Below are 27,559 nucleotides of genomic sequence, written 5' to 3' on the forward strand. Positions count from 1 at the left end.
AAATCTCCATCCCTCAGGGTGTCAGGCGAGAACGAATTGGTTCCCTTTTCTCATTGGACATGTAATTGGGTTCCTGTTGGGTTTTGGTGCTTGTTTTGTCCTGTTGATGCTTTCTGTTTTCTAACTTGAGTGACCAGGAAGAGTGAATTTTTTTTTTTTTTTTTTTTTTGTCAGTAGATAAAGTGATATAACCACCACAGATAGAGAGATTTTGGGTGGAAACCTGTAACATGTATATTTACAGAAAATCCAATTTGGCATGACTTCTTTTGAGAGTGAGAATAAAGGCAAGATCATTAAAGTGATGCTGGAAAATGGGTTATTTAGTATTACTGTACCATTATTATATATATATATTATATATAACTTACTTTAATATTTGTCATCTGCTGGAAGAAAAAAAGTGACATTGTACATCTTGCAAAACGGAATTGTCAAAATATATCATTAACTTAGATTGACTGTGCATAGAATATGAGAAGAATGAGTGGAACGGAGGAAACATAATGACGAGAAAAAGAGAGAGAGAATCACATCACTGTCATACTGTGGACACAGAGTGTGCAGTGAATGACCTCATGAGTCATTCTCACACACACTGGGGAAATTGTTGAGTCTCTCCATATGGGAGGTGACAGAGAGAGCTGGGTTGGGTGTACTAGACCTCACAATATATGAATCTGTCCATGTACCATATGGGCATAGGCTATAAGACAACACACATACAAACATATACACACACCACCTGCAAGCATGTCCGGTTCAGATATGTGCTGTTGTGAATAGCGTCCATCAGTTCTCGTTAGTTTTCTCACAATGTGTATTTACATAGACTCATCCGACTGGTTTTAGGTGGCTCCGTGCATGTGTATGTACTGTACTGTGTGTGTGTGTGTTCACAGATGAGAGTGTGAAGGCTGGCGTCGACTAAGGTGACCGCTGCGGCCTGGGCAGCCCATCCGCATGATCACATGACTCTGGATATGGACGCAGTCCTGTCGGACTTTGTTCAGTCCACTGGGGCGGAACCTGGTCTGGCTAGAGACTTGCTGGAAGGTAAGAAGCTGGACTCACGTGATACTGTTAACCCTTAAGGCTAATATATTAGCATTCTAGTCGTAAGACACGACACATTCTACAGCAAACACATAGTTTTCATTTGTTAGCAATGATGGAAATGCTTTACAGAACTGTTGAATATATAGCATAACATAATTTACCAAGCTGTTTACCTATTGTACAGCATTATTGTGAAGTATTTACATAGCAATTAATAAAATACAGTATGCTATGCATTTATTTTAACTGAGTAGTTCCATTGATTTGAGGTATAGATCTATATCAATACTCTATTAAAAGAATAGCCACAAGTTAACCACATCTTAACTGATATGCAACAATTGGTTATGGTAAGGATGATGATCAGTTAGTTTGTACGTTTGCAAGTTAGCCAATGTGTGTGTTCATTTAGCAGATGGATGGAAGGATGTATGTTTATATGTATGTATGGATGGTTGGTTGGTTAGTTAGTTATGGACCATTCTAAAAGTATTTCCCAAAAGTCTGCAACTGATCTAATATGCAACAACTGGTGTTTACTTCAGGGAAATTGGTTAGTTAATCGAATAGAAGTTGACAGTCATCTGCACATCAATAAAGGGATGATTAAAATAAGATATGTCGGAAACAGACAACCTTTCTCAGAATGAATTATTTATTTACCTAAACTCCTTTCTGTTTCCTCAATGACTGGGCCTCAAGCAGGAAGCCAAGCAGACAGACGCTTGCTCAAAGGAGTGGGTAATTTCCCAGCGTTATCTCATTAAAGAGCAACCAGAGCCCAATTTAGTCAGGAAAAACATATACGGCAGACAGATAAAAAGAAACCTCTCTTTTAATCCAACTCAAAATCATTCCCTTTATGAGGTTTCACTTTGATCATTCATCATATGCAGTTCTCTGGATTTGAAAGCGCATAAAATAAGCTCAGATTTATTTTTTCTTGTCTGTATGCTCTGTCGGCTCGATTGCATTCTTATTGAAGCCTCTCGGATGCAAACATAGAAAATAAATAGTTATTTCAAAGCATGCATCGTGGAAGTATTTGTTGGGGCTTGGAACTGAGCTGGAATTGAGAATCCAAACGTTAGAATTACAAATGAATGTTGAATTGCAGTTATCATCAATCATGATTATAGCTGAGGAACATTTAATGTAATAGAATTAACTCATTTCAACTCGACCGAGATAAAAGAGCTTCATTTTCTCTCCTCTGCTGTATGTTTCTGTAAGTTGACTCATCAAAGCAGCACATAGTGTTGAGGTTAAAGCTGTGGATGAGAAGCGAGGGAAATGATAGCAGTACTGGGGGGAATTATACAGGGGGGAGAGAGATAGAGTAGAATCCACAGGAGGAGCTGAAAAACAAAAATACTTGAGTTAGCAATTCTAGACTGACACCCTTTTGAACTACTGAAGAATGATTAGTCAATTCCAGTTGATGTTGGCTTACTAAAAGGATCTAAAGATGTGTTGGGGTGACGGGGTCACACAGCCATGTCCATTCACTGGTTCAAATGTTTGTGTTTAGAAAATCTAAGGAAACCGTTAGAATTGACCTGATGCACATTAAAAGATGCAACATTGATTTTTCACACATCTCATATCAACCGAGGCTTAGATATGTTTTTTTTTTCAGCTGTGAATGGGACAGCTTTTTTTTGTATTAAGGATGCAGCATTTCATTTTTTTAATAAAATGTGTGAGGAGACAGATTTACCGTTTTCAAAAAGTGGTATAATCGTAAGGGTATGATGAAACCTACGCCTCTACATTTTAAGGTAAAAAGCAGAACTATCCCTGTTATGTTAAATATCTTACAATATCTACTATCTGCAGCAATCACTGTTTATGTCTGCACTCACTAGAGCTGTTTCCAGGGCTATCCTCCCAGTGGATATGTCTGCATGGTGATGTGAAGTACTGCCCTCTGTAGGATAGGAGAGCCATAGTCACTTGTGTGAAGAAAGTGGGTTCTCTATCTTCCTCCTGAACACACAACCCCCCTCCTTAAGCTAACTGGTGTTAAGGGTTTTTTAAGGTTTTTTTATGTCAAAGATTAGAAAAGGTTCCTAATGTAACGTTACACATGCAAACACACACACACACACATATGCTGACTGGAGTCATGAAGCCAGAGTAAACTGGCACTCAACCCATACACCAGTCAAGGGAACTTAGTGGTGACCATGGTAACTCCGGCTGCTCCACATTTAAAGAGAGAGAAAGAGAGAGAGATAGAGGTGTGGAAAGAGTATACACAGGACTTTGTATATATGCGGATGAATCGCAATATCATCACATAAGTCTGTTCGAGTAAATATTGCGGAATTACTGTTCAGTTAAAACGTTAGTCTAAATCATACCGACTAAGCTCTGACCCAATTCTTCTTTTTAATTTGATTGCTTGACTGCATCCTCCAGCATCAAATGCTGGCATCACACAGCATGCACAATATACAAGTGTGGCACCACAGCATTGAGTACTTACTATTTCAAATGGGACATTAAAACATGAACAAGTGCACTACTGTAGCTTGCCTTACCATTCTTTACTTTTACTGCTGGCTTTGTTGCTTGTTGTGTCGTTGATGTTGAATTAATAATTAATAACTAGCCTATCATATGATCTCCATTAGTCAATTGTAACAGGATACAATGCATTCAAGGTACAGCACTTTTCTAATGGATAGCCGAGGGCTGATAATCGATAAATGTGACAGTGAAATCTGTCAGACAATGGGAAGCCATTACAAAAAAGATAACATTAAACCACAGCAACTTTGTAAAGTAAAAGAGAATGCTAAAACTAAACATTTAAAAACAAGTTATTGTGTATATGTAACCTACCGTTGGACACTAAATAAAAGTTGTCCGGTTAGGGTCTGTCCCTAGCTACAGTAAGTAACACTGTACATGCACAAATACAAGGCACCCTCTTTGGGCTTTCCTCTGTGGCGGTTGCCAGGTCTTGCTCATTGATATCCACACTCAAATTAAACATGGTAGTCTTTAAAGCTGTTGCCCCCTGTGTTATCCATTGTGTTGTATAAGTGATTCCTGTCGAGGCCGTGGATGACTGTCTGTCTGGTATGTCTGGCTAGAGTTCAGCTGTCCGCTTCACTTCTCTTGACCCCATCGACACACAATGGCATTTTAACAGCCGCTTGCAGTAGTTTCAATTGCCTCATTAGTCTCCAAAATGGAAACAGGGTGCTTTTGACAGCTACAGTATGTGTCTTGCATGTGTGTGTGTGTGTGTGTGTGACTGTGTGTGTGGTATTACGTTAGAACTTTCTCATCCTTCGTCAGACAAATCTATATTAGTGTAGTATTGGGGGATGGGGGGGGTGAGGATCCGCCTACGAGATGCTGCTGAACTGGTCTGTCCCCTTTGTTGTGCCATTTGAACTACAGTAGTGTAGTCCTGTAATATTCTGTCTTCTATTTACATTTACATCTTACAAACATTGCACAGAGTCGCAAGGGGTGCGGGACCCAAGCGTTTGGTTTTAATACATGCATCCAAATGTAACGTTACAGTACAACAATGTCCAGTTTAAGCGAATAGGTCTGACCTGTACTTTTTGATCACAGCAATACTGTTACACCCAGATGTATATTTGTAGTGCTCAATGCAAACCTTTCTTGGACTTGATTTTACTTTAGTGGGAATGAATGGAGGAAACATCTTACTTTAGTCAAGGTTAATTAACTGCGCAGGCCAAATCTAGATTTAAGTGATGTTATGCAAGCCTTTGACAACGTGGGCATGTGTGTGCGTGTGTTTTCAGGCAAAAACTGGGACCTGAGTGCTGCCCTCAGAGACTATGAGCAGCTGCGGCAGGTTCACACTGCCAACCTGCCGCAAGTTTTTAACGAGGGTCGGTACTACCGGCAACCCGAGCACGACACCCCCCAGCACATGAACAAGGTGGAGCGGGCTGTTGTCCACAGACAAGAGGACAACACGCAGGGTGAGTCAAGGGCGGTGTCATTGTCATCTTTTCCAAAAATGCTTTCTGAGCAGTAGTAATTGGTTTTAAAGTGGAAAGGGTATAGGTCTGTCTGTCGATTCTCCCTCTCCATCTTTCTCATCCTCTTTCTTTCTCTACCTGTACCCCTATCCCCCCCCTCTCCTCCTCCAGAGAAGCGCCTGTCTCGGGGCATCTCCCATGCCAGCTCCGCCATCGTGTCCCTGGCGCGCTCCCACGTGGCCAGCGAGTGCACCAGCGAGCAGTTCCCCCTGGAGATGCCCATCTACACCTTCCAGCTGCCCGACCTCAGCGTCTACAGCGAGGACTTTAGGAGCTTCATAGAGAGAGACCTCATAGAGCAGTCCACCATGGTGGCTTTGGAGCAGGCAGGTCAGTCACCCAATGAGCCTACCATTCTGGATGGGGCTAGGACTCACCTCGGGCTTAGGTATACATGAACGGTCCACCATTGTGGCTCTTGAGCAGGCCTCAGAAGACCTAAAAAAGACACAAGGAATACAAATGCTGGAGTCATCCTCCATGTTGGCTTTAAAGCAACTTGATTCCTCTGCCTATGTCATCCATTTTGCCTCTGAAGCAGCCTGATCGCTCTGCTTATATCATCCATGTTGGCTTTAAAGCAGCCAAATTGCTCAGCCTTCTGCATCCTCCATGTTGGCTCTAAAGCAGCCTGATCGCTCTGCCTATATGCTCCATGTTAGCTCTGAACCAACCTGATTGTCCTATATCATGGTTATGTATGGGTTGGGATAAAACAAGGTGTGCTTGGTGATTAGTTGTGATAAGGTATTCCACCAAAATAATTGTAGACTCCATCAGTCAGTATCTCATAATCATATTCTGAATGGCTTCCAATGAAACTAGATAGTGCCACATTGTCATCTACCACAATTGCTCTAGGCCAGTTAGTCTCACACAGGGGCTAAATGGATTGAGTAAATGCATGAGAAGTGCTCATAGACAACTTAATTTGAAATGAAAAATGCCTTCCGCAATTACTGCAATCAACAAGGCAGCCTAGCGCACAGTACCTTGGGATGCAATTTCTCAAAGGTAAACATGTTGATGCAATAATTCTATTCTTCCTTTTTAATTGAAATGAACATTACAGTGCAAGGCTAAACAGAAAAGCTGAGGTGCTGAACCTCAGGTTACCCATTGACATTGACGATTACAATTACAATATAGCCAAGACCTAGATGGATCTTTAGACCTAGATTGATCACAAGCCACTTTTCAGACTTTACAGATTACAGAAGAACATGCAATTTAGTTTTCAACCGTGGTTTTACTGAGGAAAAAATCGATCTCTCTCTCAGCATTCTCCACAGCATCGATAGATGTGTTGTTGATCAAATTACATAATCCATGATGAATCTAGCATCTGGCAGTGTGACAAGCAGCCATGTTTCAATGACTACTGTCTACAGTATCATAATGTGAAATGTAAAAACAAAGTTCTCTATTGTGTCTGTTACACACATTGTTGAGATATGACTTCTATCTATATACGAATATATATAATATATTTTATTATTACTAAGGCATCCAAATGGGGCCATTCTCTAAAATTTGTATTGGGATCAAGAAGGGAATGTTTCCCGAATCAGTCTTCGTAAATGACCAGCAAATATAGGTGGATTGTGCCAATCATCCGTAGCTGTTATTGTTTTATTTCCAAGATGATCTCCCTTCACTTTCTCTGTCCTATATCCTATGGATGAGCCAGTAAGAGCCATTGAAGTTTCTACGTCAGTGCCCTGCTTCTGGTTTCTCAATCTCTCTAAACTAACCCTGTTAACAGCACCCACCAAGGGCATTGCTAAATGATGAATGAGAGCTTGCGCACACACATTTCCAAACGCACACACAAACACAAATAGCAGAACGTCCACACAGGGGCGTGTAACCATGAACACACACACATGCACTCACACACACAGGAGTACCTAAGAGGTTCTTTTCAGAAAGCAACCTCACCATCTGCTTTAAAGAGTGGGTGTCTTCCTGCCTGGCACTGTGGAGATGCATGTTGTTAAGTTATGCTGATAAAGGAGGAGATGTGATCATTTGTTTTTGTTTGTTGAACATACAGTACAAGTACGTTTCACTGTTATAGCTCACAGGTTGACTGCAGCTTTGCATCATTTAAGAACACACTACAGTGTGGTATTGAGGAATGAAAGTCCTCCCCCATGCACATCCAGATTTGCTCTGCTTTTGCTCTGTGTGTTTTGTGTTTTGAAGTGAATGAATGTCACTTATTTAGTGCTAATGTCTTACCCAGAGCCGCCTATAGCTTCTGCACCAGTCCCCCCTGCCTTTAGTTTCTCAATCTCCCTCGACAACCCTCCCCCTCCAACCCCCCCACCCCCACCCCCACCCCCCACCCCCCAACCACCACCACCTCCACCCTCCCTTTCCCCTCTTGTGTAATAGCCTATGTGGATAAACTGTAATCCCATGTTATTACCACAGGTACTATACTTATACAGTAATAATATACTGTTGCCAAGTTTTTTTTTACCATTAGCGGCCCCTGTGCCTGTTCTTCAGGTCGTCTGAACTGGTGGTCCACTATGTGTACCAGCTGTAAGAAGCTCCTCCCCTTGGCCACCACTGGGGATGGGAACTGTCTACTCCACGCCGCGTCATTAGGTGAGCCAGACCTCTGCCACTATTGGGGAAAGGATAAAGTAGAGAGAGGAGGAAGAAGGAACAGAACAGAGGAAGTGATCGATCTTCCCCTTTTCCCTACCCCTCTTGTTCTGTTACGATAGTTAGATCGATCAATTGATAGACAGATTGATTGATTACTCAACATTCTACTGTAAATGGAGACAGAGAGGGTTGCATTCATAAGGCTCTTTACAGGGCCACTCAGACTCAGTGCAAGCCTGAAGAAAGCCAGATAGACATCAAGAAATACCACCCACACTTGTCTGTCAGTCAGTCTGGGTACAGAGCAGGAACTGGTGGATTTTTCCCGTCTTAATTATTAGGGAGAATCAGAGGGCTGGCAGTAACAAAGCAGAAGGTTATAACCCAAGCAGTTGACGGGAAATGGAAAATAATTATTCATCTTTTTGAGAAGATTTTGGAAGTGTCCCGGGGTACACCCGTGCTTGTATAATGAGACAACTTTACTCCTTACTAAACTCCTTACTCCTTGTAACTCCTTGGAGATGTGTTTGCAGGGTGCACAGATGTGCTTGTAGGGTGCACAGATGTGCTTGCAGGGTGCACAGAGAAAAGTTCCCCTCAGCACATTTGGAACCCCCCCAGCAAAGGCTATATCGATTTTCTCACATTAATCATGTTGACAATGTACAGATGCAGGGATGGTTGGTAATTAGTGTGTGTGTGTGTGTGTTTTACAGGAATGTGGGGTTTCCATGACAGGGACCTGGTGCTGCGAAAGTCCCTATATGCCATGATGAAGAGTGGGGCAGAGAGGGAAGCTCTGAAAAGGAGGTGGAGATGGCAGCAAACACAGCAGAACAAGGAGGTATGTAGAACATTAGGCCTCTTAGCTGCATACTCCCACACAGGACAACCGCTTACTGTATGTGAGCCCACAGAATACAAATAGCAACAAACATCCATTGCTTTTGACTAACAATTTGCCTTCATTGTACAGTCATTACTGTGGTGTACTAGGCAGCAATGCCTGCCGTGATAACATTGTTGTTATATAGGAATTGTTGTTTCTATGGATGTGGCTTTGGATGTGACAATGGGATGGCAGAAAGTTGTGTTTCCGAAACAATGTTAAAATACCCATGGAGATATTTTGAACAATGTTAAAATACCAATTTCATTGTGTCATTAAAGGAAAATGTAAGTAAATGTTGTTTCTGTGTAACAACAACAATGTCGTTACCACAGTATAAATACAATAAATACAATGAGTAATGGAAGCTTCAGGTAAAGTGTAACGAACTTCAACTGTGCCATCAAACTGTGCGAAACATCAGTCAACACGTTGGCTGACGTGGAAAAGACAGGCACCCATGTTAAACCTGGGTCAGGTGGCTGAGCGGTTAGGGAATCGGGCTAGTAATCAGAAGGTTGCCGGTTCGATTCCCTGGCTGTGCAAAATGACATTGTGTCCTTGGGCAAGGCACTTTACCCTACTTGCCTCGGGGGAATGTCCCTGTACCTACTGTAAGTCGCTCTGGATAAGAGCGTCTGCTAAATGACTAAATGTAAACCTATACTGTACTTAAAAGTGGAACTTACCAGTTCATGTTGGCATGTGTATCCCAAAACACCAACCACACAGTGCACAGGAAACTACTTCCCTTATCTGTGAACATTAGCATTAGCATTGACCATGTACCTCGTTGCTGAGTTGACATGTAGCCCGATGTTAGGGCAATAACAGTGGCTGTGATAAAGCACTGGCAGCATTTCCCGTAGCCATTAATATCAGCCTCAGTCCACACAGTGCCACGATGGGCCGGGAGAACACTTTAGAGGCTGTTGCTCGACTATTAGCTTGTGTCAGCGTGCCTGTAGACATCAGCGCTAATGAAAGAGTTAGAGAGTCGTTATACAGCTGACAGGCAGTAAAAAGGCAACTCATGAGGAGTTATGGCACAATGCACGCACACCGCCGTGATGAACACCCTGTACGTCTGAGCAGGGGCCTGTCTGTGGGGAAGTGTGTGTGTGTGTCAGAAGATGGGGTTTGGCTATGCTGTGTGTGTTTGGGTGTGCTTGTGTGGGCTTGTGTGTGTGTGTGTGTATGAATGCAGGCTAGGGTCATTCCAGGGAAAATGCTTGGCTATTATTTGTCCTGCCTATTGGGGGGAATGGTGGTGTGGTGGGAATTGAAGTGTTGAGTGTGCCTGGCTCTGTTGTCTCGCAGTGCTGCTCTGTGTGACGCAAGGATATCCTAAACTTGAACTTAAGGATGCTTAGTAGCACAGAAGCACAATAGAGGAGCAGGCAACACTTACAACCATGTAACTACATAGCAATGCCCACGGTAATAACCTTGAAGTACAACAAATTGCCATGTAATTGAATTATATTAAAGATGCTGTAAAGCGAATTCCATGATTTGCTTCTCAGTACATTATATACGTGTGAAAAGAGTTGCTGAAAGCATGTGCAAAGCGCGAAAACTTTGTCGCACTGAAATGTGGAGTTAGACCGTTGAACAGTTTCTCACCCGTTTTCAGCTCAGGTTTTGTATAGGCGGGGCAAAACCCAACCTATCTACGGTACGTCAGAGCCACCTATCTACGTCAGATCACAGACGCTTTATATAACCTGCGTTCTGTTACTCAGCTGGTACGATTCAAAGACAAAGTACCTAACACATAAAACACTCAGAGACTGCAGGTAGGTATATTCTGATATCTGCAATTGATTTAGCTAGTTGTTGCTGTTGTTGCTAAATTCAATAAATTCGAGGGGGCGGAGCTTCAGCTCTTCCAGGCCACAAGCCCCACCTGTCATATCCATAATGTGGTTGATTGTGCACTTGAAAAGCCTTCAATATACTGTGTGCAATACTAAGCTTTGCAATGCAATTATATCAAATTGTATATTTTTATTTAAGTTTAACTTGATGTCAAAATTATTTCAGGAAAGGATGGGTCGTCTAGGACAATATAATTACAAATCAAAATGTATTAATTCACTCATTTGTTATCATACTTGTCTTTGGCTTCAATATGAAAATGAGAATTCTAAGTGAAATGCCACTTACCAACCGCTGCTCACTTTAAGATCAGATACAGCAAGACTCCGGTGATTCATTTATCTCCAGTGCCTTAGGAGGAGCAGAAACTAGACTGAGATTAAATGGAACCCAAAGTCATAAGCGGGCCCAAACACCCCAACCCCCCCTCCCCCCCTCCAAAAACACACCCAAAAGCACACATACACGTAGACACACACACCGTCCAGCTGTGCAATTGTAAAATGAGCCCCAGCCGCCCGCCCCCCCATCACCCCTCAGGCAGGCTAGACCAGTAACTCTGACGTCAGTAATGTCCCTCCTGTCCCCTCTTCCCTCCTGTACCCCACCCCCACTGGGCCTGATGTGATACACAGTCCCACCGTCACCTCACTACCCTCAGCATCAAGTGTTGCATCTGAATAAGTTGCGTTTTCACAATATCACTACAGTATACCTTGTGTGTGTTTTTTTTTTTGTGTATGCATGTGTGTATGAGCGTATGTGTGTGAGTGTAACTCTGTGGCGTCTCCCTCCCCAGTCAGGGCTGGTGTACACGGAGGAGGAGTGGGAGAGAGAGTGGAACGAGCTGCTCAAGCTGGCCTCCAGTGAGCCCCGGACACACAACAGCAAGAACAACAACACTACTGGAGGGTAAGGCTGACACACACCCACACAATCATGTGCACACACACATGCACATCCACATGCAAAAATGAATACTCAAAACCCATGTTTATTTATTTGCTGTTGAGTTGTAACTGTGTTCAAATCTGAGTTTTGGTTGACGTCACCATTAAACCCTGATTGTGTAGCCCACAGACCAGTGTGAGATTTGACCTTTTAACGCTGATGCTACCACAGACTAAGCCCTTATGTAAACAGCTCTGGACCTAAAGTGGCATGTCATGACACAAACTCAGTTATTGTACAGATGTATAAGTGTGCCACATTGCAAGTTTATAATTTCAGCCACAAAGCCCAGTGTCACAGTAAAAGCAGTTGCCACAGAGGGAATCAATATTTGACCGTAGCATGTTCAAATGTACGTGTTTTATGAATATAAAGACTTGTCACGGAACGATAAACTACAACATTTTACCTGTAATCCCAAATATTGTGTTCTGGTTGTGTTCCCATGACTGTGTGGTTCTCATCTCATTGAGCCCATAGGTTCCATAGAAGAAAAGGGCCCATGAATAAAGGGACCCGGTTAGCATTAATTAGCCACACACTGCAATTTGTATGTGAGGAGCTCATTGTTTAGCGGTCATGGGTGAGAGCAAGCCAAGCTTAGATAACTATGCAAAGGTTAGCACCGCTAACAGACACAGCACTATATCAGACACACTTTGCCTTTGTTTCAGCCATGATGCAGCGACTAGGCACAACATTACAACATACCGTAGCACATCTGCGAGAAAAGAATGTACCAATGTGTGCATGTGTTTGTGTGTGTTTGTGCCAGTGTGTGTCAACGTCTAGAAATGCAAAGAGGGGAAAACAGATAGCAAATCAGCCTTCACAATTTCTTTGTATATTTTGTAGTATGTACTGTCATTTTATATTGTTTCGGCTGTAACAGTAGTCCCTCCTCAGATCAGTAAAGAACTGCTCTACTCTCTACTCACTATTGGCACACTTTGCCCCCGAATATATAGTGTGTAAAGGCCACCTGTCCCAGTAGCACTCAGCATAGTACAGATGTCTGACTCGGACCTGTGTCTCAAGGGTGGACAACTCTGAGGACCCGGTGTACGAGAGCCTGGAGGAGTTCCACGTGTTCGTCCTGGCCCACGTGCTGCGCAGGCCCATCGTGGTGGTGGCCGACACCATGCTCCGAGACTCAGGGGGAGACGGTATGCTAGTCTGCGGGGTCCGATGCTCACACACACACACACACGCAGGCACACGCAAACATTACAAATAGACACGTTACATTTGCCGTTCATTCATTAAGCAGACATTCGCACACACACAAACAAATATGGATTACATGGAATACATGGACTAGAAACAAATATTGACAAAAATGATTTGTTTAGTAAATGTGTCATTGTCTGTTTTACATGCACTAATCCAGGAGAAAAGATAAAGCTTATTTAAGGGGGAAACACATTTGCACAATGCTTGCAATACTTACTATATTTGTCTACATCCGCTATAAGGGCTTAGGAAATAACTTTTTCAAGAAATTGTATGTACTCTCTTGATATATCTCTCTCACACAAATCCCCTTTTTGCTCTCTCTCTCTTACTCTTTCATTGTCTCTCTATCACACACACACACACAAAGGGGTTATGACAGGCACCTGACTGGCAAACTCTCACACAAATACCACACTTCCAAAAACACACACACAATTTCTCACATCCACAAACACACATTTTCCATGCACACACACACACACATTTTCTGTTATTAGGCATGTATTCCCTAAGTTATTTCTGTGGGTAGATTGTGTCCTTTATTAAAAGGCTTAGCTAAAACAGAATTCAAATATATGTGGGTATACGAGTAATCAAGCGGTTAAATAGCCATCTTTTAACTCACGATGCAACCCTAAGTTTGTAAGAGCAGTCCGGAAAATAAAACACTGAGCACACCTCCCTCCACGCTTCCATTCCTCCAGAGTTCTCATTAACTCCAGAGTTCATCGTCTCTGAAGATGCCATGGCCCCTGACTTTTGAACACACACTCACACAAAAGGAAATGCACACATTTGCACACGAGTGCATAAGCACAAACACAAAGTCACTCGTGCACGCACACACACATGGTCACAGCGGGTTATTGCCCTCTTCTGAAGTGCAGTGCATGATGGGATCTTAGCACATAACAAGCCATCTGACATGCCGCTGGCTTGTTTGAAGTGGACAGCTCAAGCGTATTTGATAGAACTAATGGTTTAAAAGTCAGCCCCTGACTCAGGCCTGCCTGTGAGGCCTATTGGGGGCAGAGGGAAGACGCTGAACTCTTGAAGCTTTTGCCTTGCAAGTATAATTGCATTGTTGCACCAGACACACACAGCTAAGTCTCACTCTTCACAATCAGACACACACAGTCTCCCATACTTTCAAAATTTTCAGAAATCAATGGGCACAGTAAAAAAAAGGAAAAGGAAAGAATCCTAACCTTGGTATTAGCATCTAGGCCTTTAATGTGTATCGATCTCCCTTTAAATTATATACCTCAACCATGAAATTAATAACAAAGGTATTGTTTTACTGCTACATTACATAGCCTGCATACTTAAAGACATAACTGGCTGGACAATTGTAGTAGAGCACCAACAACAGAAACTTCTGAAGGACAACAGTGCTTGTTCTCAAAGCTGGTAAACACAGCGAGAGGTAGCTACCAATAACTGTAACACTGTAGTTTTATACAGTACGCTGTTCAGTAAACTCAAATGTTATCAAACCATCTGTCCCCATAATGTCTCTCTATCTCTCTCTATCTCTCTCAAACTCTCTCGATCTCTCTCTATTCCAGCGTTTGCTCCTATCCCTTTTGGAGGGTTGTACCTACCCCTGGAGGTGCCTCCCAACCGCTGCCACTGTTCTCCCCTGGTGTTGGCCTACGATCAGGCCCACTTCTCTGCCCTGGTCTCCATGGAGCAGAAGGACCAGCACAGAGAACAAGGTAGGCTTGGGTTGTCAGATTTGTGCTGTGGACTGGCCTTTGGTTTTCTATGAAGGCACAAGGTTGCTTGTTTTGGTGGATAGGCTCAGGGTTGTCAGGTTGGTGGTATAGACACCAGTATCAGTATATTAGAATAGACTAACTGTATAGATATACTACAGGAAATTGACGTTTTTTTTTTTTTATGTGGTTCTTTCTTTGAATATTATTGAGAACAGATGGCGATCCAGGTGTAAGGACCATACACCAGGTGTCCAATCAGTGAAGCTAAACAAGAAATTAGAGGGAAAAGTAGAGTAGGTATAATGAATCTCAGCTAAATAGTGGTAGTTAGTTATGTGTCATTATATTTGTATGAAATAGCTTTGTGACTGACCTCATACTGTTTAGAGCTATACTAGGGCAGCTTGTGAAAAAGGGCTGTGTCTGACCTGACTCATCGGCTGGTAAGCCTGTTTGTCTGTTGCTGTCATAGAGACAGTGGATTGCACACACTCACACAAACACACACACAGATTAGAGAGACTAGACTTGCTGACTGGGCACTAGATGTACCCCAGGAACCACCAGATGTTGACCATGGGCCAGTGTCCAGACTTATCTGCCTGGGTGGCATGGTTAGCTAAGACCACAGAAGTATTAAGGTTATACTATATCTACTGTTATGATGCACTTTATGTTTACGGTCTGTTTGTAATAATTGGGTTAATCTGATGGACAGATCAAACAGACAAACAGAGAGACAGTCAGACAGACATACAGACAGAACTGTTATGGTGAATGAGGCATGTGATCTCACTGCAGTCATGGTTTGAGAGCTCCTGTGTTAGTCTGCCCCCTGTGGGCTGTGGAGAGGGCTAGACCCGACTGGCAAACTCACACACAAACACCACTCCCATTAACACATGCATACACACACCCACACACAGATTTCTCCGACGCCCAAAAAATCTTACAAATACACGCACATGTGCACACACACATACACACACACACACACTGTGCCCAGTGCCATGCCAAAGCTAATCAGAGCTGAGGGCAGCCAGACAGCCAAGGCTGACCACATCTGGGCCAGGGGCCTCCACAGCCTCATACCACGGGCCATTTTTTATCCTGACTGGCCCCATTCACCCTCCCCTGGCAGACAGCTGCACGGACACACACACGCCAGATAGCCTGGAACCAGGCCCAGTTTGGACTTCCTGGTAGTGTAAGAGAGTGTTTGTGTGTATGTCCATGTTTGTGTGTGTGTGTGTGTGTGTGTGTGTGAGGGGAGGGGGTTGGACAAGAGAGGGGGATCGAGGAGGAAAAGAGAGACAGAAGGGGAAAGACAGTTTGAAAGAGAGCTAAATTACTCAGGAAGTGTTATTTATCTATAAAAATATAAATAGATCTCTTCAAAGTTGACACGCACAGGGAATATACATATAATACACACTCACAGGGAACATACAGTTTTTCAAAAGTATTTCTATCAAATAATCTGTCTTTGACAGTTTTATATGCTTCTTTAATGCTGTGGTTAAACAAATATTAGCTCAGGTAGTGAATGTAAACCTTAAACGTTATATTTAGAATTCTCTTAATATTTTAACATTTCCTGGTTTTAGTTGGCCTAATCAGCATTTCCACCCGGTTTCTCCAATGAATGTGTCCATTTTATCCCTAAACCTGCTTAAAATGCTGAATTTTCATCTTGAGGATAGGAGAGAAAATAGGTACAGCTTGACATCAATTACAATACCTTATTTATATTCAATTATTTGTTTTTATCCTTTGTTGTATCCAATATCTATGTCTATACAAGTTCAAGATCCCACCAGCAACAAAATAAGTTGTGTAGTTACACTTGAAGGAATCATAATGCATAGATGAATGAATGAGGGATCCAGGCAGACGACTGTGGGTGTGGTGGGTGAGTCCTGGGGCCTGAGCTCAGCCAGATCCTCCTGAGCTGCCTGGACATCACGATGAGGAGCTGAAGAGTAGAGTAGGTGAGGATGGGGAGGGCCTCAAGAGGAGACACACACAAGCGATAGGTCTAGCACTGGTGTATTTCAGGTATCTTATTGACTGGTCTCTCAGGCATATGTTGTGCTTAGCCAGTGTTAATCAGGTGTGTAATTGATGTGATTGGCTGATGGTCATCAAGTGTATTTTTTGAGGTGGCAGATGAATGTTGTGGTGTGTTCTTCTTCCGAACCTCCGTTATATCTACCTCCTTCCAGTCATGTTATCCACCAGGGGGCAGGCCTGCCTGCGTAAAGCTGTTGTGTAGGGAGAGATTGGAATATACCTTCTTCACACAAGCAAGCTACTGAGACTTGTGAACTACCCAATTCAGCTCAGCCTTGCACGTCTACCAGAAGAGTTTGACTTTGCCTTCAGCACAGAATCTTATTGCCTTACAGGTGGTCCGAATTGAAATACTTAATTTGAAAGCTGAAACATGCTAGGGAGTAGGGACGTCCATTTTGTGTTCAGCGGCCTGGTTCATAGAAGTAGATCAAGTTTCTACTTTAGCTCCCTCACCGCTCATTTAGCACAATGAAGAGGGGAGATCTGTGGTGTGTTCCTAGATGCCCTGTGTTCTGTCAGCCCTACTGTAGGTCTGAATCAATGTGTATGTGCGTGTGTGCAGCTCAGATTGGTGCTAAAATCTCACCACTCATATCTTTGTTCCCACCACCCCTTTCTGTACTTCCTTAAATCGTTAAAAATAAATTGGGTTCAAAACAACACCAACTGGCAACCGACAAATGCTGTCATCGATGCAGATAGCTGTTGAGCGGTACTGTAGAAGCGACAGAAGGTAATGGACAGGCTGGAGGTCAGCCCAGGACAGATTCTGAGGGTCCTGGGTTCCCACAAAGGAGCAAAACAATACTAATCCTTACAGTACCTTACCTTACAGTACACCTCCCCTCTGCTATAACTGCCTCTGTGTTGTTGACACACCTGCCTGAGGCTTGTCTCACGAACGCTCCTGCTTTATGGGGTCAAACACACAGACACTCTCTCTCTCTTAGCTCTCACAGCTGCTTGCTGGATGACACACTCTCTGCTGCTTTGTTCACAGAATCTCTGGGTTTATCTTCCCCGCTGGAAGGAGCCCAGTGAAACCACTCCTATGATTGCTTTACTGAAACCTCTCCCTCTCATCATGGTTATTTTGAGTGGGTGAGAAGCTTTGTGTGTGTGTGTGTGTGTGTGTGGGGGGGGGGGGGGGGAGGTGCATGTGTGTGTGTTTGTGTATGTCTGTCTATGTGTGTTGTGTGACTGTTGTTTGTATGTATGTGTGTGCGGGTGTTCATGCATACGTGTGTCTGCCTACAATGCAAATTAAGGAAACGTGTGCATGTGTGTGCTTGTGTCTGAGTCACATTACTGGCTGGTTATTTACACACCAAACAGGTGCACAGCCTGTTCTGTTGCGTGGCACGAGAGATGGCCATAACTCTGAGCTGTCGGTAGGGTTATGACTTTAAACTTGTCCGGACTGGCATAAATCACTCAGTAACAGGAGCTCCAAGACTTAGCTCCAACTGGTGTTGAGTCCTTGATATTTTCGTTCAGCCCTCTATTTACCTAAATTACTTACACTCCTAAATGACTTCATGAAAATAGTTGATTAGCTGAGGTGAACAATGGATAGCAGACTTTTCTTTTTATCAACTGACTTTTCCACTATTTCCAAAAAGTGAATCAGATAAAGACATTTCAGTCTTAAATAAAGACATTTAAGTGGCAGTTTCAGAAAGAATCTGACACAAGCAGTGGATTCCGTTTTTTATGGTTTTGTGAATGCTGTTTAGTAGGCCACTAGGACTCCATTTTATAGCACTGGTGTCATGGCGTCCAACTAATTAAACAGTCTGAGGAGTCAACAACAGGACGGCGTCACTGGAGGAATCCTCCCACACCACAACGCATCTAAAATTCACCGTAATCCACGCACTTGCACACACATACACACTGTAACACAAAAACATGTGCGTGTGATACACACACAGGAGATATAAACATAGACCACACGTTCCTCAAATAGCACACATAAACACAATCTCTCAAAAAGCACTCACACAGAGTTACACATATGTGAGCTGAACACCACACATGCAAACAAAGGAACATACGAACATTCAACCACACTTACAGTTCACAGCAGACAAGCCTAAACAAAGGAACCCATCAAATCAACCCACACGCACATACACTCAAAAGCAAACACTCCCACACACTCAGGATGCAGAACATTCTGAGCGTCTTGGCTGGCTAGCTAAATGTCAAATGAGGATAGTCTGACAGCTCAGACAGGAAGATCCTCTACTTCAACAAGCTACTGTAGAGAGCATATGTCTCCTAGCTCCAATCACATACATTGCCCCCAAACAAAGGAGCGGACTGGTGGGAGAAGAGAATGGAAAACACACTGAGGCCAGGCCATGGTTTACTGGCAGTTTCTCATTACATTTAATAAGGGAGATAGAATGTTCAAAATGCACAGCAGGAATAACAAGTTCAGGCCTTTAGTTTATCCTTAATTACGGATGCAGGGGCTCTTAGATAACAAGTAAACCTGTTTGAGGCATGTTTTGATATTGAAACTGTTGATCTCCTCCTACAGTATGCTTTTGGATAAAAAATAGTTGTAGAATGTATACAGTGGCTAAAAGTGCTAGTTATCATTTTAGAGCTTGAATGTGTTAAGGCATGAAAAAAAGTATTTAACATTAAAAGACAGCAGACTGTAGCCTCGCGTCAACTGCAACAATGAGACACTGAGTCACAGGTCTCCCTGACACTGTGTTGTTGCAGTGTCAACGCCCACACAACACTTACTCACTTTTTAAATTCAATGAAGGAGTCATTTCATAACTGTTGAAACGTTTATCCCACTGGTTTCAGGGTGCCTGGAAAGTTGAGGAAGTAGAGAGTGTGAGGTAGAGAATACCTTTTACCAGGAGTGCGTGAGAAGTGTCCAAATGAGGCCTGTGTCAACAACATAATTAATAACCTGCTTTAGGTAGTGAAACTTTATATGATAGTCACAGTGTGGGATTACTGAGGCACTGCCTCTGAGGATTTATGTGCGAATGAGATGGAAGTCAGAATCGCCCTCCAGGTTAAGGTAGATTCGGACTGCCTCTGATCCAACCTGGCCAATGTGCTTTTTTGTCTTTCCAGCTGTGATCCCGCTCACCGACTCAGAACACAAGCTGCTTTCTCTCCACTTCGCCACCGATCCCGGGAAGGACTGGGAGTGGGGCAGAGACGACAACGACAACACCAAGCTAGCCACGTAAGTTAGCGTGGTGACAACCCTTTTCCTCCATGTCCTCCTTCTCCTCCACCTCCTCCTTCTCTTCCTCCTCCTCCTCCTTGATCCATCGGTGGGCCCCCGGGCCTCTGACCTCCCAGGGGCCGAGCTGGACAACATCGAACCCCCACAGAGCCAGGAACAAAGAGAGTAGGAGCACAGTGGTACCACCCCCAGTCTCTTTGTGCTGTCTCCCCACAGCAGCTCAGGAAAAGAGGAAGGGAAGGGAGAGGGAAAGAAAAGAGAAAGATTGAGTCATATTTCATGGAGAGGACAAGGGGAAAAGACGCCTGGGGATGTGTTACGTATGGAAAAGATCAGTTCAAAACTTGAGACAGAGAGAGACAAAGAGAGAGAGAGTTTCATAGAGGACGGAAGGAGAAACAGATACAGTCGATGTACTGTGTAAGGAGGGAAGGGAAAAAGTGTAAAAAAAAAGACAAATACTGATTTGCATAGGGTAGGGAAAGAGGGAGATAAGAAGAGACAGCAAAAGAGAGACAGGATAAAAATAGAGAAAAATGAGAGACTGAGTCACAAAGAGCAGGGGAGTGAAGGAGAGGGGAGAGGAGCCCCAGGGCTTGCGGTGGTAGTGTGAAGAGAAGGGAGGGGCAGGACTGTGCTCAGAACGCCTCTAAGACTTGGCCCTCTTCTAAAGCCTGTGTTTCCGCCCACTGGGAGGAAGGTAAACACAAAATGAGGGAAAGGAGATTCCCTCTGATTTAGAAGATCTGAACTCAACACCCAACATATAGCCATTTCTGGACTGTCTATCAGACACACATAAAGCCTGTTTGTTTGGACAAGATACAAGACAGGACACGAGTAACGATAAGCATTCCAAAGCAGTAACTACTGAGCTTCAGATCATGTCTTTAAGGTTAGGTGAGGTGTATGGGGGGGTACATCACTTCACATTAAATAGCTGACTAATGGTGGTTTGTGACTGTAACAACGTAGCGATGTTGAAAGGGTTCATAATGATGCTATGAAGTTGTGAGGTCCTTTAAGGTTATGCGGCTTTGAAACAGCTGGGCTCTTTGGCAAGGGATCATTCCCCAATATGAAAATAACCGGATCCATTTCCTGTTCAAATAAGGATTCCAATTTATTCCAGGCCAGACCAAATAAACACTTTTGTTGCAGTACAGTGCTATATCCCTTGATTTTTCTTCTTCTTTTTCTTTAGTTTAATCCTGTCTCTGGAAGCCAAATTGAACCTCCTGCACAACTACATGAATGTAACATGGGTTCGGATACCTTCTGAAACAAGGGTAACGTTTAACATTTCACATCATTGATAAAAATTAAAGCTCTACTCAGTAAACAAGCTGAATATCACATTCAGAATATTGTATTATGTGGTTTGTTTGTACAAAGCAATATAAGCATGAATTCACATTATGTTGAAAGATGTAGCCATATACTCTTATGTAGCATCCTCTTGTTTCTCTAGCCTATGAGAACCAGCTGTGAGGCTAATGTAAATTGACAGGAAAAGAGAACATTACTAGTTATTAGCCGGCTATTCTTACACAGCTGAGTCAGCCTTGAGGAGCCTCTTACACGTTCATGAGCTGTTGCTAAGGTCTTTACGTTCTCTGCCATATCCACTCTCCCCCTTCTCTCCTTTTCCCGTTAGGCTCCCCTGGCCATGCCGGAGTCTCCAACGGCGTCTGCGGGCGAGGACGTACAGTCCCTGGCCGATTCCATGGACTCTGACCGCGAGTCTGTATGCAGCAACTCCAATATCAACAATGGTAAGGCAATCTCCTCCAGTAAGGACAAGGAGCGAGGAGGGGAGCAAAAGGAGAAGACCGAGAGGCAGCAGCCAGGGCAGCAGAGGAAGGATAAAGACAAAACCAGAACGGACTCTGTGGCGAACAAACTGGGCAGCTTCAGTAAGACCCTGGGCATCAAGCTGAAGAAGAATATGGGGGGTTTGGGGGGGCTGGTGCATGGCAAAATCAACCGGTCCAACTCCACAGGCACTGGGAGGAACGTGAGCAGCAACGGGGTGGAGAACGGGGAGAAGAGCAAGAGTAAGAAAGAGGGGAAGGCTAGGAAGGACGGAGGCGTAGGGAAGGAGGAGTCGGGGCCGTCGGCCAGCACATCATCCTCCTCAGAGAAGACCACGAGTCCCTCGCCCACGGAGAGGCTCCCTGGGATGCCGTCTCCCCTGGTGGAGAGAGACCGAGGGAGCCTCCTGGCCAGGCTGGTGGGGGACAAGGCTCTGACAGAACACTGGAAGTACAGCACCGATGTGAAACTGAGCTTGAACATCTTACGGGCAGCCATGCAAGGGGAGCGCAAGTTCATCTTCGCGGGCCTGCTGCTGACCAGCCACCGGCACCAGTTCCATGAGGAGATGATCAGCTTCTACCTGAGCAGCGCACAGGAGCGCTTCAGCCAGGAGCAGGAAACCAAGAGGAAGGAGATGGAGAAGAAACCGGCGGCGACCACCACCAACGGGCCCAGCTCCTCCTCAGCGGCTTCTCTGAGGAAGCCGGAGCAGGAGAGCGCCCCCAACAGGGAGAGGGTGACGGACAGAGTCGACAGGACAGAGAGGAACTCCACTCCGACCCCTCCGCCCATCCCGCCGCCACCAGCCCCCACCCCCCAGGACGGCTGCTCCCCGGCCAGACACCATCACCAAAGCCACACCTCCCACATCCCCCCACAAATCGCCCTCAGGATGCATGGCCGCCACAGCCCCTCGCCTCACAGTTCCCCCAGCAGTAGGAGGAGCGGGGCAGCGTGTGTGACGCCCCCCGTCCCGGTGTCGGCACACTATAGCCACACCCCGCCCATCCAGCGCTCCAGCATCATCCACCTACGTGAAGGCAATGCAGCCCCGCATAGCTTCCAGGAAGAACCATACCGGCCAATGGTGGGCACCCTGAAAACCTGTGCCACCTATCCCCAGCAGAACCGTTCTCTGTCCTCGCAAAGCTACTCCCCGGCACGCCTGTCTGGCGTCCGCACTGCCGTCAACAACAACAACAACCCCACCTCCGCCGAGCCCTACAACATGCCAGGGGAGCACAAGTCCCACACATACACAAACGGCTTCAATGCCAATGATATCCGAGACTGCTTAGAGTTTGCCGACGCTGACTCGCCACAGACCTGGGGGAGCACGGACAAGCCCAAAGGCCGGAGTGGCACCATGTACTGCAGCCAGCAGAGGAGGTGCAGGAGGGAGAACTGTTCATTCTACGGCAGGCCTGAGACAGAGAACTACTGCTCCTACTGCTTCAAAGAGGAGCTGAAACGTAGAGAGAGGGAAGGCAAGTCGCACAGACCTGGATAGCCCATGCCCACATGTCAGCCAGAGTTGGTATAACCTGTGCTGGTCTTAGAGCAAGAGCAATGGCCATAATTGAAAGGTACCAGACAGTTAACATAGGGTAATGAAAAAGAGTAGAACTGGCCTCTATTTAGAAAAGGGTCTTGATACCTGTCACTTCTGTCTCAGTGTCGGTTACTGTACAATGACACAATTACTTGATGAGAAGCAGTGTTTTGGAAGAGTTAACAACTTTGGCCAAGACATTATATCTGTTTAAAATCTTCAATGTGTGGTACAAGTCTGTGTTTTTTTTGTCAGAAGCCATTCTTGTGAATTTTGAAGATGACAGTGATACATAATCATTTTCCAACTAAAAATCTTCAAATAATCTCTCATATTTGCGTGTCGAAGTACTAAATGGGACAAAGCACTTTTTGGAGCAATAAGTAGCCTGTTGTCAAATTAACATGACCACATTCAGTTGTCTATGCACTAATTTGCTCAAGTAGAACAGTTGCACAGCTTGTAATAGGGCTGAATATGAATGCCAGCGGCAAAATTCAATCATCTTGGTAATGCACTTTTTCAATGGTAGATTTTAATTACTACAGGGTTAAATGAAATAAAACATGAAATTATTTAATTCAAACATAGCCTACGCTTTGCTTTTTTTGAATATATATTTTTTTTTCCTATCTTCTGAATATCTTTAATCAAGGGATTAAGTTACTGATATTTTTACAGGCACTATTTCACATTAAAAAGTAAAATTTTCACAGTTTAATGGATCTCTCCTGGTCAAAGTTGTTAACCTCTAACGATCAACATTCAACTGAACATACTGTGCCGCAATTTGTAACCCTTTTATGTGACTGGTTCATGGACTCTCACCATTTAAATGTAAGATATGATTTTGTATTCATTTGGGGAGATTTACACGATAACATTTTTTATTTGCACATTAGATAACAATGTACATAGCAAAAATGACCTGAAAAAACTGATTAGTATATTGTTAAAAGAGTTTGTGTGTTTTTGTCTATGGACTACAGAATGTGAAAATATTGGGAATTTACAAGCCAAGGCTAAAGTGTAAAATATTAAAAATATTTTTATATGATTTTCACAAAATGCCATGAAGCAATATTTTGCGCTTTTTCTTATGGACACGGTTTTCACTTTGGTAACTTACTTTAAGTGCACGGCCATTTGAAAAAAACATGACTCTGTAGGAAGATGAGCTGATGAGCAGTTGAATAATTGATCAGATGTCAGATCAAGGAACTACACCTATATTGTTGTTTTTAGTTTCGATTAATCTTGTAATAAAAAAAATTGGGTTTAAACGGGTTTCGAAATATCTTAGCATTTTGAAGGACTAGAGGCATAATCACCCCTCATGGACGCTCCACAGATCTGTAACTGTATCAAGTTTGACTAAACATTAAAACGTTAATGGAAAATCATGCTGCTGTTGCATCGTGTATTAGGAGATTCACATAAGGGTGTATTAAATTGTCTTCATCTCTAAGCACAACATATCTTTGTACTATGTTGTACTTTCAGTGGTTAGCTAATGATTTCTAACATAGCGTTATGATGTCCTTTCTTATTTAGTGAAAACATAATAGTAGGGAGTATTAGATCAATTGTCTCCAGATTGAATCCATGGATAGTCCTTTGGAATGCTGTGTACAGTAACCCTGCAGTTGTTTGTGTGACTAACTCACATAACTGGTATAATATCTTCAGCTCAACCTATGGTGAAATTATATGCATACGCAGTGCCGGTGCTTGAACCTATACATACTGTATGTCGACCGTAAACCGAAATGGCAAGGTGTGTGTTTTTGTTTGTTTGTCTGACTGTGTCTGTGTGCCTGTGTGTGGGCCTGTATGTGTCTCTGAAATACCTCAGAGTTTTCCAGTTGAGGGGCTGCCTAATGGTTTGGTATTGATCTTAAGGTCTTTCATTTGCAATAATTGTCCTTGTATTATGTTGTTGGTAGACGACCACACATGGTTTCCAATGAACTGTGTTACAGTACAATGTTTATATAGGTTACATGTCAAAGAAGCCAAATTATAGTTATAACTGTCCTAGTTTGCCCTACATTGCAATAACGATAGAGACATTTCAAAATTATTGGACAATTCAACCCTTTATTTAAAGAACTGTTATGATATTTAAAAAAAGCTTTAGCGCCAATATCAGTGAGTGTGTGAGGTGAATTGCTGAGTGTTTGTCTTACCTTGTGAGAGATAATGTGTGGTTCATATAGCCCATGAGCAATGGGATTGTATGTGTTCATATCAAAAAAAAAATATACAATAAAATAATAATTCATACCTGTCTCTTTATTTATGTATCACTGTTTTCCAGATGTTGAGTAGCTATGGTGGTGGTTGTGTGTGGTGGTCCCAGTATGTTCGATATCAACCCAGTAACTCTACCACTTCAGGCTTTGCTGACTCTACTTTCCCACTGTGCGGATATCAATTTCAGGAGTTCTGTTCCTTTCTTTCAAAGTAGCGGAAGCTTCATCCAGGGATTGGCCCCCAGGCAGCCAAACAAACCGCACTAAGCAGGGATTTCACGGCTTCTCATGCAAATGGGAACTATAAAGTTGATACTCAAAAAGAAATACTGCAATGTGAACCTGTTTGACTACAGGAAGGAAAACAAAATATAATAAATCTAACTCTCCCACACACTGTACACACAGAAGTTGTATATGTATACCGTACATCAATAAGTATATTGTAGTTTTAACTTAAGAACCAAAGTAACTCTCTTGTAACAAAGAAATTAGGTTGTGTTGTTGGTGGCTCTGCTTAAGAGGGTAGACCCAAGCCCCGCAACAGCGCTACATTGACAAAAAAAGGAATAAACAGCAATCTCCCTGACCAACATGCAAAGCACAACAGTACAAAACAGAATTGGTAAAGGTTGGGAAGATGGCAATCAAGCAAGAAAACAGCAGTAGCAGCAACATCATACAGTAGCAACAAGTATATACAGTGTTCTATGCCGATTATTTAAATAATGTAGCCTCCATGTGAGGCAGCAACTTATGTTGAAGCCATGAGATTAAGGTTCATGGAGCAACAGCTGACGAGAGCCAGTGACACACAATGATGCCTCAACTTTGTTGTCCGAGCCTAAGTTTTGCTCCGACCTGTTTTGTGAAAACCTTTTTTGCTCTTACTTTTAAATGTTCAAACTACTTAATTTAATGTTTCCTCCATGAGCTCAAATGACCTTGCTTGTTGCATAACAATGTGTTGTGACGGATGTTTCCCAACATCTTGTTTAACTCTGGCCGGCTTGGTTGCATAGTCCAGTTCCTCCAAAAGGTCACATGGACAGGAAGTTCAGTCACTATAGCTCTTTATTCCTGGTATGCAATTTCTTTTGCATAATGAATTGAATACAAAGAACAAATACTATTGAGCCCACTGAGCCGCTCTCTGACCTGACTGGCGTCCTATTGACTTATGTGACCCCTCATTCCTGACCTCAATGCAGTAGAATAATACAGAATTGTAACAGGAACCCCACACAATGGATTTCATTCTGTGGTGCACACAAACACAACCCTCAAGACAGCAGCCAGACATTTTCTAATGAAACCCCTCAGTTTTCTATGCTACACTGTCACTCCTACAGTACACACTGTTCTATATATTAGCATATAGACTGGAATCAAAGTCACACAGAACAGAGTAGGGAGAATGGAGCTTGATACAATGAAGTGAAACCACCAAACAATGTTTCGAAATGTGGAAAAATTACATGAGAGATTTGTAGAATACTGTTAAGTTGTTGACTCATTTGTCCTCATGTGAACGCTGCCGTGAGAAAATGGTGTCAGTTCCTCATGCTTCTCTGTCCTCATGTGGGTGTGCTGTCACTGTGTGCCCACAGTGAGTACACATCACCCTTACATATGAACATTCCTTAGTTCACAGTATAAGATTTAAAAAGACAATGCAATGGTTACAGTAACAGTCAAAACTCCATGTATTTCAAGCCGGAATTCTTTCAATAATATATACAGATCAATGGTCTTCACCATGTTGATACATGCTTTTAAATAACTTTCCTTGATTTGTAGACACTTTATTGGTACAAGTTTGAGATGTTGTGTCCTAAGTGCCAGCCTTTTGGTTCCCAGCACTCAGTTCTCTGGAACATTCTGTGGCAGTGGAAGTGTGAGACTGACGGACGATGAGTGGGCGATGGTGTGAATGCTGCTTCAGTCCATATGGGCTAAAACAACAGTCACAACAACTTATTTGTGCTGTAATATGAAAACTCACATCAACTTTCCAATACCCCATTTTGCATTTAAACTTTACCCTCCCCCCCCCCCCCCACACACACACACACAGTTAGGTTTTAAGAACAAAGATAGAACTTTGAATAACTATAATATGTAATATATTGCTGCAGCTTATATCATTTGCATTCTCTTCAGCTCCTCCATTATTTTTAAATATAATTCTCTGTAAAATGCAGTATGGCCAACTGCAATGACAGCAGAAAAA

The 27,559-nt window shown here is 43.3% G+C and overlaps 1 protein-coding gene across 1 annotated transcript; it reads left to right on the forward strand.

Annotated features, from left to right (window-relative positions):
* Positions 1–968: 968 nt before the first annotated feature.
* On the forward strand, positions 969–25,274 carry LOC136955441 (OTU domain-containing protein 7A-like). The gene is made up of 11 exons (XM_067249151.1): positions 969–1,056; positions 4,854–5,036; positions 5,208–5,426; positions 7,614–7,715; positions 8,438–8,565; positions 11,291–11,403; positions 12,481–12,608; positions 14,247–14,396; positions 19,584–19,698; positions 20,906–20,990; positions 21,359–25,274. The coding sequence occupies exons 1-11, from the start codon at positions 972–974 to the stop codon at positions 23,027–23,029; spliced, it is 2,979 nt and encodes a 992-aa protein (XP_067105252.1). The 5' UTR covers positions 969–971; the 3' UTR covers positions 23,030–25,274.
* Positions 25,275–27,559: the final 2,285 nt, after the last annotated feature.

Source organism: Osmerus mordax, chromosome 13 (assembly GCF_038355195.1).
Source record: "Osmerus mordax isolate fOsmMor3 chromosome 13, fOsmMor3.pri, whole genome shotgun sequence".
Lineage (NCBI taxonomy): Eukaryota > Metazoa > Chordata > Actinopteri > Osmeriformes > Osmeridae > Osmerus > Osmerus mordax.